The 14,435-nt window shown below is 44.7% G+C and overlaps 1 protein-coding gene across 3 annotated transcripts in view; it reads right to left on the reverse strand.

Moving 5' to 3' along the window:
- DNAJC11 (DnaJ heat shock protein family (Hsp40) member C11) overlaps window positions 1-14,435 on the reverse strand; it is a 74,993-nt gene that overhangs the window by 13,252 nt on the left and 47,306 nt on the right. For all 3 annotated transcript variants that reach the window (XM_004385125.2, XM_004385128.2, XM_023739373.1), the window contains 6 exons: window positions 11,325-11,453; window positions 10,214-10,336; window positions 9,125-9,198; window positions 5,981-6,170; window positions 5,229-5,314; window positions 4,716-4,832 (listed from right to left, as the gene is read on the reverse strand). In XM_004385125.2, the coding sequence (XP_004385182.1) occupies window positions 4,716-4,832; window positions 5,229-5,314; window positions 5,981-6,170; window positions 9,125-9,198; window positions 10,214-10,336; window positions 11,325-11,453 (719 nt within the window). The remainder of the gene's footprint in view (window positions 1-4,715; window positions 4,833-5,228; window positions 5,315-5,980; window positions 6,171-9,124; window positions 9,199-10,213; window positions 10,337-11,324; window positions 11,454-14,435) is intronic.

The raw sequence follows: 14,435 nt of genomic DNA on the forward strand, positions 1-14,435 counted from the left end.
CCCCAAACCAGGAGACTGGCAAGAGATAGTGTGGTGGGCTTCCCAGCCCACAAAGCCAGAAAAGTGAGTGCCTTGGGGCAGAGGCTTACTGGAGGAGTGGAGTGGAGTGCCTCTGGAGACTTATAGGCAGAGCTAAAAGAGCTTTGTAACACTTGCCTGAGCAGGGCAAAGGCCAAGGGCCAGAGAGAGGCGTGCCTGGGAGCACGGCTGAGAAGAGGCATCCTGATGGAAGAACTGTATCCTGAGCGTTCCTGAACCTGAACTATAACCTGTTACTTCCCTAATAAACCCCATAATCATGAGTATTGTCTGTGCATTGTGTCGACACTGCAATGAATTATCGAACCGAGAAGTAGAGAGTGCTGCAGGAGGGACAGTTGGTGTCAGAATTGGTAAAGATGGTGGAGAGAGGAGGTATGACTGACCTTCACCTAATAGGAATCAGACTTGGGCTATTGATCTTGATTCTCCTTCCCCCTTGTGAAGTTAGAGGAGGTCAGACCCCGCCTCCACGCCATTCTTATAATTATCCAAAGTATGTGAAACACGTCTTGCCATCCTTGCTTCTAAGGAGCGTTCTGGCTGTACTTCTTCCAAGACAGATTTGTTCATTCTTCTGGCAGACCGTGGTATATTCAATATTCTTCGCCAACACCATAATTCAAAGGCATCAATTCTTCTTTGGTCTTCCTTATTTACTGCCCAGCTTTCACATGCATATGAGGTGATTGAAAATACTATGACTTTGGTCAGGCGCACCTTAGTCCTCAAGGTGACATCTTAGCTTTTTAACACAATTATAGTTGGAGATTTTAACACTCCTTCCTCAGCAACCGATAACCCCTACCCCCAATCAGTAAAATCACGGATCTGAATGCTATCAATCACCTTGGCCTAACTGATATTTATAGAACACCATACCCAATAACTGCAGAATACACATTCTTTGCAGGTATACATGATACATTTACCAAAGGAGATTATATGCTGGACCATAAAACAAGTCTCAATATATTTAAAAAGACTGGAATCATACAGAGTACATTCTCTGACCAAAATGGAATTAAATTAGAAATCAATAAAACTGAATGATAATGAAAATACAACAGATCAGATTTGTGGGGTGTAGTAAGCAGTGCTTAAAGGGAAATTTATAGCCTTAAATGCTTACATTAGAAATGAAAAAAGGTCTCAAATCAATAACCTTTAGAAGCTAGAAAAAGAAGAGCAAGTAAAACTAAAATAGTAGAAGGAAGGAAATAAGAATCAGAAATCAGTGAAACAGAAAACAGATAGAGAAAATTAACAAAGACAAAAATTGGTTCTTTGAAAAGATAAGTACCCTAGTAGATTAAGAAAAAGATAGAACACAAATAACCAATATTAGGAATGAAAAGAGGGATCAAGCCTATAAACATTAAAAGGATAAGGGGATATTATGAGTAACTTATGCTAACAAATTTGACAATTAGAAGAAATGGACAAATTCCTTGAAAAACTGACATGAAACAGAAAATTGGAAAGCCCTATAGTTACTAAAAAAATTGAATTCATTATCAAAAACTTTCCTATAAAGACAATTCAGACTAGATGATTTCACAGGTGAATTCTATCAAACAAAAGGGAGAAATAACACAAATCTTACACAAATTCTTTCAGAAAATTCAGGAGGAAGAAACACTTCCCAAATAATTTACAAGGCTGGCATAACTCTCGTTCCAAAACCTGACAAATACATAATACAAAAAAGAAAAGCACAGACCAACACCTCTTATAAACATAGATGCAAAAAATCCTAAGTAAGATATTAGCAAATCAAACCAAGCAATACATGAAGAGGGCTATATATCATGATCAAGTGGAGTTTTCCCAGGAATGTAAGGTTGGTTTAACATTTAAAAATTAATGTTATTCACCGTTCAGCTGGGGATTGGACAGCCTCATAAAACAAAACGGGACTAATGAGGAACAGTAGTCCAGGGACAAGGACTAGAAGGCAGGAGGGGACAAGAAAGCTGGTGATAGGGAACCCAAGGCTGAGAAGGGACAGTGTTCACATGTTGTGACAATGGGCGATATGTGTACTAACTGTTTAATGAGAAACTATTTGTTCTGCAAACCTTCATCTAAGGTAAAAAAAAAAAAAAAAAAAAGAATTATTTATGTGAGATCAAATTGACAACAGCAACTCAAAAGGTCTGATGGGAAGCCTAGGGGGCAGTGACTTGAAAATAATGTTGATGGAATAATTTGGAAAAGGATAGTGAGAATAGCAGCACAACTGGAAGAATGTAATCGATGTTACTGAATTGTACACGTAGAAACTTTTGAAATGGTGTCAATTTGGCTTTGTATATTTTCACCAGAAAAAAAAAGGTCCTCCAAGGTCAAGTGTTGACAAGTCGTGGGGTTGTTAACCAATGTCATAAAACAACATGTGTACTGACTGTTTAATGAGAAACTATTTGTTCTGTAAACCTTCATCTAAAGTACAGTAAAATAATAATAATAAAGCTATGAGACTTTAGTAGATAAAAAAAATTAATGTTATTCATTATATAAACCAGATATAAGAGAAAAGCTAACAAAATAAGATCAGCTGCTTTTGTTGAACTCTGGCAAAACTTCAGTTTATATACCAACTCAGTTGGTGGACAATTCCGCTATATTGACACAGTTTCTTTCCAAAGAAGCAGAGTGGCATTCGTGGGATGTGAATTCAATTCAGATAATGTCATGCAATATCTGCATAGAAGAAGTGTTTTAAAAACAGAAACCGAATCACAGAGAACTGATGTGCCTTGCTAGTGGTCCTAATTAAGGAAAGAAAAAAAAAAAAAGGATTAAAATATAGGAATTCTGACAGCTCTCTATATGTCCTTTATTAACTCTCAGGTATTCTCAAATCTTATGTGAGAGGAGAGATGGTGGATGCCAGCTCCAATCTTGGTAACCTGCATTGTCTCTCATCTCCAAAAGTGAGGTGTGATCTACTTGCTTTTGATTGCTCGCTCGCTCACTCACTGACTCACTGAGTTCCTCTCAAGTGCCAGGCTGTGTTCTAGGCTCTGGGAGTAGAGTAAAGAATAGAACAGACAAAGTCCCTGTATGAAGATGGGTGCAATGGAGAATAATAAACAGGGTAAACAGGAAAAGAACTGCCTGGGGCAAGGTGAGGCATTATTACTATGTTCTTTAGGGTGACCAGGGACAGTTACTGCAATTACTGGACATTTGAGCAGAGACCTGAAGGGAGTGAAGGAACAAGCCATATAGTTATCTGGGGGAAGAGTTTTTCACGGCAGAGGAACAGAAAGGAGGCCAGTATGGCTGGAGTGGAGAGAGCATGGGGCAGACAAAGGAAGATGAGGTCAGAAGGAGAGCTCCGGGCTAGATTACGGGGGGCCTTGTAGGCCCCAAGTCCTTCAAGGACTTTGGCTTTTGCCTGGAACTGTGGGAGTCCCTGGGGGCTTTAAGTAGAAAGGTGACATAAACTGACTTACACATTAAAAGGATGATTCCACCTGTGTGGAGAACAGACTTACAAAGGAGTAAAAAGTAGAGCCAAAGGGTAGAGATCAGTTAGGAGGACACAGCAGTGGTTCAGATGAAAGGTGCGATGAGGTCTTGAGAAAAGGTCAGATTCAGGATCTACTGTCAGAGTAGAGCTGAGATGATTCTTAGATCTATTACATTTGGAGTGTAGGAGAGTGATCGAGGATAACGCCAAGGTTCTGGACAGAGCAGGATGGAGCTTTCATTTACTGAGTTGGGGAAAGATTATGTGTGTTTCTGAGGGGGGATCAGGAATTCAACTTTAGATATGTGATGTTTGAGATGTGATTAAAGATCCAAATGGAGATTTGGAAAAGGAAGTTGGATACATGAGGTGGAGATTTAGGGGAGAGGTCCCAGCTCGACCTCATCCATACATGGGGGAACTTAAAGCAGGAAGCTGGAAAGAGAAGGGCTGAACCCTACAGCATGCCTTGACTTAGATGCCTGGGAGATAAGGAGCAACCAGCCAGGAAGATAAAGGCAGAGCCAAGAGAGTGGTGCCCTGGAATCCATGAAGAAAGGCAGGAGGGAATGGTCAATCAAGCTAAACCCTGTGGAGATCAGGCAAGATGGAGACTAAGCATTACCCATCAGATCTGCAGAGTGAGGGAGTGGGCCTCGCTGACAACTGTGAGGAAAGCACTTTCTGAGGAGGGCTGGGGGAGAAACTTGACAGGAGTAGGTTGAGAGAGAACTGAAAGAGAGAAATAGGAGGGAGGAAATACAGACAGCTCTTGAAGAATGAAGCTCTAAAGGAGAAAGAAGGGCAGTAGCTAGGAGGTGAGGAAGGGTCTGTGTGCTGATGGAAACAATCTTCGATGTGGGATGTACACACATGAGAGGGGGTGGGCACCTGGGCCATTAGTGGAGAGGCTGGCTGTAGGTCTGTTGGCAGTGATGCCAGGGAAGGCAGAGGGCATGTCAGAGACGCAGGGGGGCTGGAGACATGCCAGCAGAAGCTCTGGCTTCCTCGGTGACTGAATGTGGGGCTTCTACACACTCCCTGACATTTACTTACGTGCCAAAGACACAGGGAACTACAGCTTTAGGAACAAAATTACAAAGCAAAGGCTATTTCAGCCTTCACTTAGGTCCAGCCCAGCTGAGTCAGAAGTTGGCAGATATTTCTTGGTCAAAAAGATCAGAGTTCAGCTTACTTGACTTTGAGAGAAACGCCCTGTGGGACGCCAACGCTAACGGCGGCACCTAACACGCTGTGCCTGGAGATCTTCCTCTCGGCTCCATATTCCACCACTGTCCCAAAGAAGCCTGCCCTGTGAGAGTAGACCAACAGTGAGGCAGAGGAAGGCTCCTCAACGTCTTTACCCCTCCCATTTACCACGGGCAACTGCCACTTAACGACACAGGCTGAGTTTCCATCCTTTCCTTCCCACCACCCAGAGGGAGGATGATTTGTGACTGATGCCCTCAGTCAGCCGACACAGCACAGTCGGGACACCCTTGGGGCAGGGATTCCATTAGCCTTTGAGCTCCTCAAGGACTGGGACTGTGTGGTAATTAAGTCCCCACTGCCACGCAATAGGAGGCACTCAAGAAATGTCACACACACGAAGAGATTAACACAGGAAGGCATCTTACACCAACTGGCTCTACCCAAAGAAACCTATAGGAGCCCAGCACGCATCCACGTGAGCCTGGCCAGGACTTACTTCAGGGATCCCTTCACTCGAGTCTGGTCGTCATCCTGGAACTTGTGTTGGTAGCTAATCAGTGCAAAGGAGTGAGGGATTCCAAGCTGAAGAGACAAAAGGTAGACAGTGTGTGGCTGATGCTTCGGCCTCTCTGTGGGCTGTGGGCGGCTGCCCTCCCCCTAGGGCTGGGTCTCCACCTCAGACGTGTCTTTAAGGCAGGACTACAATCTGGTGGCCTCACCAAGTGTGTAAAACACTGATCAGTAGCCAGTATTTAAAAACGGGGAGATTTTATATATAAAAGTCCAGCTTTCTAGCTTCTCATGACAAAGAAAATTTTGTCTGACATTCCTAAGGGCAGTGGTTGGCACGGCTGACAGCAGCTATCCCTTTGAGTAGGCTGGGGCTCCCATTCACCAGCTTGCCCGGGCCCCTCACTCGTTTATAGCACCCGCCTGGCCTCCGTGGCATCTCAGAGCATGACTCTGCCTTGGGGTTCCCTTTATCAACCAGGGCTCCCACCCTGATTCCTGGGCTTCTCCCAATCAGAAGATGTGACAATGGCATGTTGCTTCAGGGGCATCGGAATGCAGCCACCACAGGAGCCAGAGACCGACTGTGTCTCAACATTCAATGAACGCACAAACTTACAGCGGATCACCCTGAGTGTGCTGTCCTCAGAACCTGTCCCTCAGTGAGTGGAGGACCTACAGGACACACCAAGTACTGCCCACAGCACTAAGGACCCTCCCGGTGAGTGCTGTCCTCACCTGCAGGGCCATGGTGAAGTGGCTGGTCTTGGTGTCTCGGACGATGCTTGTGTTCATGGCCGACTGGATCCCCCAGCGCCACTGTAGGTAGCCCACGGTGTTCTTGTCTAGGTTTCTTGCGAGGACAGTGGTGAGGCCGGGCCGGATTCCCCGGGAGGAGAACTGCAGGGCGCAGTTTGTCGTAACAAAGCTATAGGGGCACACAGATAAAGGGTCTTGGGTGACACCTGGCTCTCAGCTGTTCTTTGCCAAACTGTCCTCTTAGCCAGGCTCAGGACCTGCTCACTGTCATTTCTATTAATGCCTGGCCCAGCTCCTGGCAAGCAAAGGCAGGGTCCACCCACTCAGCCCCCATCCACAGAAGGGGGAAGGGAGGAGATGGTGATTCTGCCGAATCCCTCCTGTGAGCCTCCCCGCTAATAATCTTCATCCCTCAACCCGTCCCGGTCTAACTTTAGCTACAACCAAAGGCACTGAATGTCAGCTTCCTGAGCCACTGGATCCAATCCTGCTGCACCTCTGAATCACCCAAGAGGGTGTTAAAAAGACACCCAGGGCAGTGGTTTCCAAACTTTGCCTCACACCGGTATCACCCGGGTAACTTCAAAAATACTGCCGACTGACTCCCACCCCCAGGCATTGTGATTTAATTAGTCTGGGGGTTTACACGGGCTTGCATTTTTAAAGTTCACTAAGGGATTCTAAGGTGCAGCAGTTTGAGAACCACTTGCCAGAGCCCACCCCCGGACCAATTAGATCAGAATTTCTGGGTGGAGACCGAGACATCAGTACATCTTAAAACAACAACAACAACAAAACCCTGCCAACAGTATAGTTGAGTACTATGGACTGAGCCACCTGACAAGCTAGGACAGCAAACCCACTCCCTGTGAAGGCCTCTGAAGTCTGCTTCCAAGGGAGTACAGCACCACCTTCTTGTTAAAAAGGGGAATGTACTTCATTTCAATATCATTCACACCACTCCATTTCTGGTGTTGAAAACTGAACAAGGAGCTGGCTTCTTATAAACGCCAGCATTAACTAACTTGCCCCAGTGCCAGGCAGTTCTGCCTACTTCCCTCCTATCTAAGCTCTGGAGGCAATGCTTTTGCCACTAAAAAAAAAGAAAGAAAGACAACTTTTGATCATTATTATGCCTTTACTCACAGACCTCCAGTAGCTTCCCTCGACCAAATGAATTAAGAACAAACCCCTTACTCTCCGCAGGGCTCCCAACTCCACAATTTCTCTCATTTATCTCATAACTGCTACCTTTCTTTGCTTAAGGCACTCTGGGGTCAGGGTAGGGAAGCAGGCAGAAGAGATCAAAGTCACCTCTAGAATTTCAAGGTCACGTTGCAGGGTAAAATTTAAAATAATCTAAATATAAACAATGAGATCCCTGTTTTATTACAGAGTTAAGACTTGGTATTTTTTATCTGGCACTGTCCAAGGGAGAGAAGCCTCAGGTGGGGAGATAAGCATGGCAGTCACTGGACCAGAAGTACCATGGTAATGCTGCCGGAACGAACCATCCCACCGGGCTGCCTGCCTTCCCCAGAACTGATCCCACGCTCACCAAGCCCAAATCACTGGATCGTAGAGCTAGAGAGCCCCGAATAGCAGACACAACTAGTCTGGCCTCTATTAAGTTAATAAACTGGCATTCTTATTTACAAATCCTCCCCCTTGTTCATAGATCTGCATTCTCAAGTTTGATAATAATGTACTATGACAAGTTCAACCTCCCAGCTTGCAAAAGCTGAGGGCCAGCCTAAGACCCATGGTGACCCTCAATGGACGGATACTTTATGAGGCTCAACAAGAACAAAGCGTCTCCTAAACGTGTCCGATCTTATCAGTCACCTGGGCTGCTTGGTAAACGCACTATGGATCCCAGGCCTCTCACTCACAGGCCTGATTTGGTTAGCAGGGCAGGTGCAGGGGACCTGTTAGCATCAGAGGCGACAAGTCTAAGCAGACAAGATTAGAGAATACCACTTTATACTATATCATTTCAAAATCTTGTCAGAAGTTTAATTCCCAGTCCCCTTCCCGAACCCACTGGATCCATTCTGCTAGAGCAAGGCCTGTGAAGCTGTGTTCTAGCCAGCACCCAGGTGATCACTGACACAAGGATGTCTAGCACACCTGCCCGTCTCACGTCCTCTGCCCAGAAGAACTTCTATAAGCCGGTCTTCACCTGTCCTTCAGAAGCCTCCCAAACAGGCATCCTGGTCCTACTGCGTTCTTTCTCTGACAACAGTCACCTCACTTGCCTTATGAAGAGTGGCCTGTGGACTTGCCTTTGCTCCCCACCCCAAGTCTTATGGACAGAGCTACGAGCCTGGAGGGCAGGGGCAGGTCTGTCTCACCCTGCAGAGCCTGGGAGACATACAGGTATCTGTTCAACTGGAAGGGAAATAATTTTTTTCTCAAACATATACCCCATCCCAGGACCCTGTTAGCTACATTTTTTTTTTCTTAGAAGAAAGAGGTTTTATTTTACCGTCCACCTAATTCTTTTATCTGAGCTCACGCAGACCCCGGTAATGGGGAATAAGGATGCCTCTATGTTCTAGAAGGGACAGTGGTGCACAGTTCTGGGAGTATGACATCACTGTGGGAGCGAAGGTGGAGGGACACATAGGCTGGTGGGGTTCAAAGCCCCAGCACACTGGATCATCATGTAGTTGGACAAGTTGCTTCATGCTTTACAAGGTCCCTTTTTAAGAACTTAAAACAGAAGGCCACATTCTCTGGGACAAAGAAATGATTTACAAGTCAAGCAATATCCGAGCACAGATGACCAACTTCGCCATGAAGGTACTTTCCCTCTGATGTCTCGTGGTCCTCCTGGCCACCGTGAGACAAGCAGGACAGGCGTGTCGGCCCCACAATGAGGAAACTGCGGCTTACAGAGGCGGGAGCCCCAGGGCGGGCACAGGACTCCAGATCTCCTTCTACCCCAGGCACATCCTCCCCATGCCCCAGCTTCCTGTCAGCTGCAGGTCTGCTCTCAGCATGTGCAGTGACCTGGCAGGGCAGACGCTGTAACCAAAACCACCTCAACAAATGTAATACACAGGGTCCCACTCTCCTAAATGAACAGACCATCAAAGCATATCTCTCTCTCATACTTACCATCTTGGTGTGAGATTACGGAAGAGTTTTAGGCCAAATAAAGGCCCCTGTAGATCTCCAGCTCCAAATTCTAACTGTTTGGAAAAAGAAACAGAGAAAGTATTAATGGTGTTTTCACCTAACAGCAGCAACCCAGGTCCCAGGTCTGTGCCTGGTTTAATTCAATGCCATCGGTCTGGACAGACTCTAAAAGTAGGGGGAGGGAGGGAAGGATCCTTCAAGTCTCATCTTAACCTTCGCCCGAAGGAGCTGCTTGTTTCCACAGATGCAAAGGAGGCCCAGGTTTCAGTGATGCAGGTTTCAGAAAAAAGCCCCTCCAGAAAACACTGCTCGCCTGCTCCCCTCTTCCAGCCTGGGGCACCCCTGCTGCCCATTCAGGGCTCAGGCCAGGAGAGGAGGCTCTGGCGCTGGGGCGCCACCCTGCAGAAGAGCTGCCATCTGTAGAGGGCCGGCTGCAGTCAGGTGCACCGGTTTCTTTGCATTTCCATTCTGCTCTGCTTTCCCAGCTGCGCGTCTCACAGGTGACTGGAGATGGCTCTCCGGGGTCTGGTGCTGAAGCCCATCAGCAGTTCTGCATAAGCACAGCCTTGGAGTCTGCAGCCGGCTTGGCTGCCTCATTTACTAGGCTGGGTGACTTTCAAGGCAACGCTTCAATGTTAATTCGATACAGCTCAATCTGCTTGGCAGAACTGGCTGCTGAATGACCACTAGTCACTGGACCAGCACGCTGAAAACGTCCCCGGCCTTGGGGTTGTGCAGGGAAAGGACTCAGCACACACGCTTTTGCTTAAAGGGAACAAAGACACTGAGTTTCTCAAGGGTGGCTTTCTGAAAGTTGGAGTTTCCAGGGAAATCCTGTGTTCCTACCCTAACCTGAAACTGTGTAGCAGGCTGAAAGGACTCCTTCTCAGATAGGAGGCGTATTTTTCTCCTGGGATCAGTTAGCTTACGGAAGTCTGGCCCTCAGAGTCCAACTGCACACTGATGTGGCTGCCCTCATCATTTTACAAGCTAGCTTTTAGAGTGTAAGTGTTCAGAACCAGGTTTTACAAGGGAGGATGACACAGCCCGGCCAGGTGGCACGCTTACCTCTCCCCAGCCCTTGGCAGAAGTGACTCGTCGGAGCGCGAAGTTAATGGAGCCCCCTCCATTGCCATTCTGGGTCGAGAGGTTTCCAGAGAGGATGGCTGTGTCTGTAGCTGTCAAGGGTGCCTAGAAAACAGTATCTGCTGGTAATGAATGGATCAAAGCAATGAGAGCTCCAGCAATAGTAGTCTAATAAATACATCATCAGTACAAGGCCCAAAAGATGACTCCACAGTTCACAAGTGCGGAGGGATGCCCAATTACCTAAACTGCTTTACTTTTCTCTCATTTTGCTAATCTGAACTGCATGTGGCTACTAAGGTAACATGTTTTACAAAAGTTTTGTGGGAAAACTTCAAAAAACCAGAGGGAAACACAGGGCTGAATGCTGGGTCTGAGTGTACCCAGCGGCATTAGATGCCCAGAGACTCTGCCAGGTGCCTCCCTGCTGTGGGATGTCTGGGCCTCTCTCTCCAGACCTTGCTGGCACCCAGGGCAAGGGAAGGGATTAAAGACTTTGCTGTGGCTGTATTAGCTGACTCTAGGAGCTCCAAGGGGCGGGCAAGTGTCCCCGAGTTAGGACTCCATGTTCCACTTGATACACTTGAGAATAAATACACGAGCTGAGGAGGCAGAGACGCACTGTGACACTTGGAAGAACGGCCTGATGTCCCCACAGTCAACTAATGGGCAGAAAGATGTTATTTTGGTGATGCCAGGGCTCAGGAAGCAGAGATGCTATAGCTTTTCAGCACACAACAGAGTGGGCTTAAAGCTAAAAGCACTTCCTAGAATTATCCGCAGAGCTCTCGGTTCCCTCCTGAAATCACCAGGACCTTGGACTTCTACTTCTCCTGGACCATTAGCACTTGCGGAACCTGGGAGCTAAGCACCCCCACCCACCGACTCATGCTGGCTAACCTGTCAGAAAGCAGCAACAAACCAGGCAGTGACTGCCGTTTTCTTTCTTTCTTTCTTTTTTTTAAAGTTGCTAATTGCATCCTTTCATAAATAAAGATGAGAAACCCCGAGCAGGCTCTTTCATTCCAGCTGCTGGTGGGTTTGCCTCGTTAACTCAGCTCACTGTTCTCAGAGAGGTGTTTGTGTGCTTTACCTCGATGGACTGGGAGATGTGCATTTTGTTAATTTCAATCTGTGGAAAGCCACTACCAGAGACATCTTCATATTCCTCCTCATAACGATCAAAAAGGTCAGTGGCATCTACTCCAACGCTGATGGTTCCCTAGGAGAGAAAAGCAAGCAGTCAGCTTGAGGGGGTGGTTATTTGTACAGTGAAAGACAATACTATGTTTAAAAAGCCATCATGGCTTAATTACACAAGGCATCTGACTTCATGGTTCACCTGGCTCAGGTAGGACACCCCGTGATGAAGCCACAAAGCATGAAAGTCACAGTTCCAAGCCAAGCGGCAGAGCACCAGAGTCTCAGAGTTAGAGAGGCTTGTTTGACCCAGGGAACCAGTCATTTCTACAGCGGAATGACACGCCAAAGACAAGTGAGAAAAAGAAAAATGTACACAATCTGATTTTCAAGGAGCAAGGGGGTCCATTTCATAACTCTAAGCAGATCCTCTCTGGATTTCACCCTCGAATGCATAAAGCCACCTAGACACTAGCTACACGGATTCAACGTTTTCCTCTAAACACGCTTATGCCACAAAGCTAACTTAAAACTCTTTAAAACAGAAAAATACCTCTAAAGATACAGAAGTGCAAACAAATTAACATTACGAAGAAGCAAGGATTTAAAAATTGCTCCACTTCTAAAATTAATTTGAGAATTAAGTTATGAGAAACAGAATCCTATTCTCTCAAGAAACAGTAAGCTGAAATTCTGCTGACCAATAAAATGCTCTTTACTCAGGAAATCATGTTTATCATTTTCTTTTATATTCCGAAGACTTTTCAAATGGGCATGTATCTTAAACAAATGTGTGAAAACATGACCACGCATACACAAATTTTCATTAAATTCTCTACTACCCATTTCTTAAAAAAACTTTCTTGAAGTTCAATTTACATATAATACACTGCACCCACTTGAAGTATACAATTCAATGAGTTTGGATAGATGTATACACTTGTAAAATCACCTCTGAAATCAAGATACAGAACATTTCTATCACCTCAAGAGTGGCTTGGGGGTCTGTCTTTTAATTTTTTTCTTTTCTTTTTTTAGATAATATTTTATTGTGTTTTCAGTGAAGGTTTACACAACAGTTTAGGTTCCTGTTCAACAATTCTACATGTTGTTCAGTGATACTGGTTATATTCTTTACAAGCGTGAACATTCTCATTACTTCCGTTCTGGTTGTTCTGTTTCCATTAATCTAGTTTCCCTGCCCCCTTACATTCTCACCTTTCTTTTAAAGTAAAATTGTCGACAGTCTGGCTTCATATAAGTGATTTTTAAAAGGAGCACATTACGTATGTGTGATACTCGTTATTTTTTGAGCCAATCTTCTATTCAGCTACAAGGTGGCCTCAGGGCTAGTGTCGGTTCAACGTTTGAAGAGTATCTCGGGGCACTAGTCTCAGGGAGTCCTATAGTCTCAACCAGTCCAGTAGATCTGATTTTTTTTTTTTTTTTTAAAGGAATTTGAGGTTCTGTTCCACATGACCTGCTGTCCATCTGGTGGTTCAGGCAGCTGGCCAGTGCCTCGGCCTCTAAGACAAATGGAGCCGTAAGGGCTTTGGTCAGCCATGTCCCTGGGAAACTCTAGATGTATGTGAGACCTGTGGAAGATAAAGGTGGAATAGCCATACCAGTAGAACCTAGTAGTCTGAACACTCCTGCCACAGTGGTTTTTGTCATCTATTGAATGGTATAAATCAGGGGTTGGTACACTTTTTCTATAAAGGGCCATAATAAAAATTTTAGGCTTTGTGGGCCAAACAGTCTCTGTCACAACCACTTAACTCTGCTGCTGTAGTGTGAAAGCAACCAAAGACAACAGTAAATGAATGGGTGTGGGTGTGTGTCAATAAAACTTTCTTCATGGACACTGACACTGAAATCTGAATTTTAGATAATTTTTGTATCTTACAAAATATTACTTTTCTTTTGACCCCCCCCCCAACCCCCGACCATTTAAAAATGTAAAAGCCATTCTTAGCTCACAGGCTGTACAAAAATAAGCAGCAGGCTGAATGTGGCCCACAGGCTGGTCTGCCAAATCCTGATATAAATCTACAATTTTTTTATTGATTGGCAATAAAATTGCTTGCTTTATTTTGCATTAAACCCTTTAAGCAGAAAAGAGATTAAACATAGTGTATGTTTAATGAGAAAATTAAGAACTAAATTTCCATTTTCCCAGAAAGTTGATGATAAACTTGCAACTTACATAAAATGTTCTCAGCCCTGACCATCCATAGTGCTAACTCAACCATGTGAGAATTAAAAATCTCAGATCTGCTAAAGAAGCATTAACATCTTCTTCAAGAGTTAGTTCTTTTAAGAAGACTGTGTCCCAAAATGAGGCTGTAGCTGCAGAAAGTGTATTTGCATATAACTCTGTGAAACATGACTTTTCACTTAGATGAAATAATAGTTCTTCTAATTTTGCTCACTTTCAATTCCAAGGCTTTTAAAGTGTAACTGAAAGACAGAACAATAGCTGTTCATGTGCTGGCTCTATTAGCAGAAGGACTTCACGATTGCCAATAATGCCAGTTTTATGCAATGTTGTCAGACGCTTTGAACAGAAAATCGGTTAAGTTATTCCTAACAATTGTTTGATTTCTGTTGAAGGTGAAACACTGACATAAATGCTCCTGTAAATTCAGTTACAAAGTTAGACATTCAATGTTAAACTGTTCTTGTGTTGACACTCAAAGATCAATTTTGGTATAGTGTCATGGTAAAAAACAACCCTTCTCCCCCCAATTTATTAAACCAAGAAACCCATGGAGCAGAAATATTCTAAGGATTAGTTGTGGGGCACACAAAATGCATAAATGTGTCAAAACAAGCTGCGATATGATACTTATGAAAAAAGTTGTAGTTGTCAAAATTTACAAATACTTTTCTATATTCACAGTAACAGAACACATTTTTATGATGAAATGGATGCTGAACAACAAAAAAAGCAATATTACAGTACATGTAAAAGTGCATATTAGAAATATAAGCTTTTGTAGAACTACTTTTTAAGTCAGTCTCAGGGTCTTGTACTGGTTATTGAACTTTTACATAAGTCCTC

This window comes from Trichechus manatus, unplaced genomic scaffold, assembly GCF_000243295.1.
Source record: "Trichechus manatus latirostris isolate Lorelei unplaced genomic scaffold, TriManLat1.0 scaffold00133, whole genome shotgun sequence".
NCBI lineage: Eukaryota > Metazoa > Chordata > Mammalia > Sirenia > Trichechidae > Trichechus > Trichechus manatus.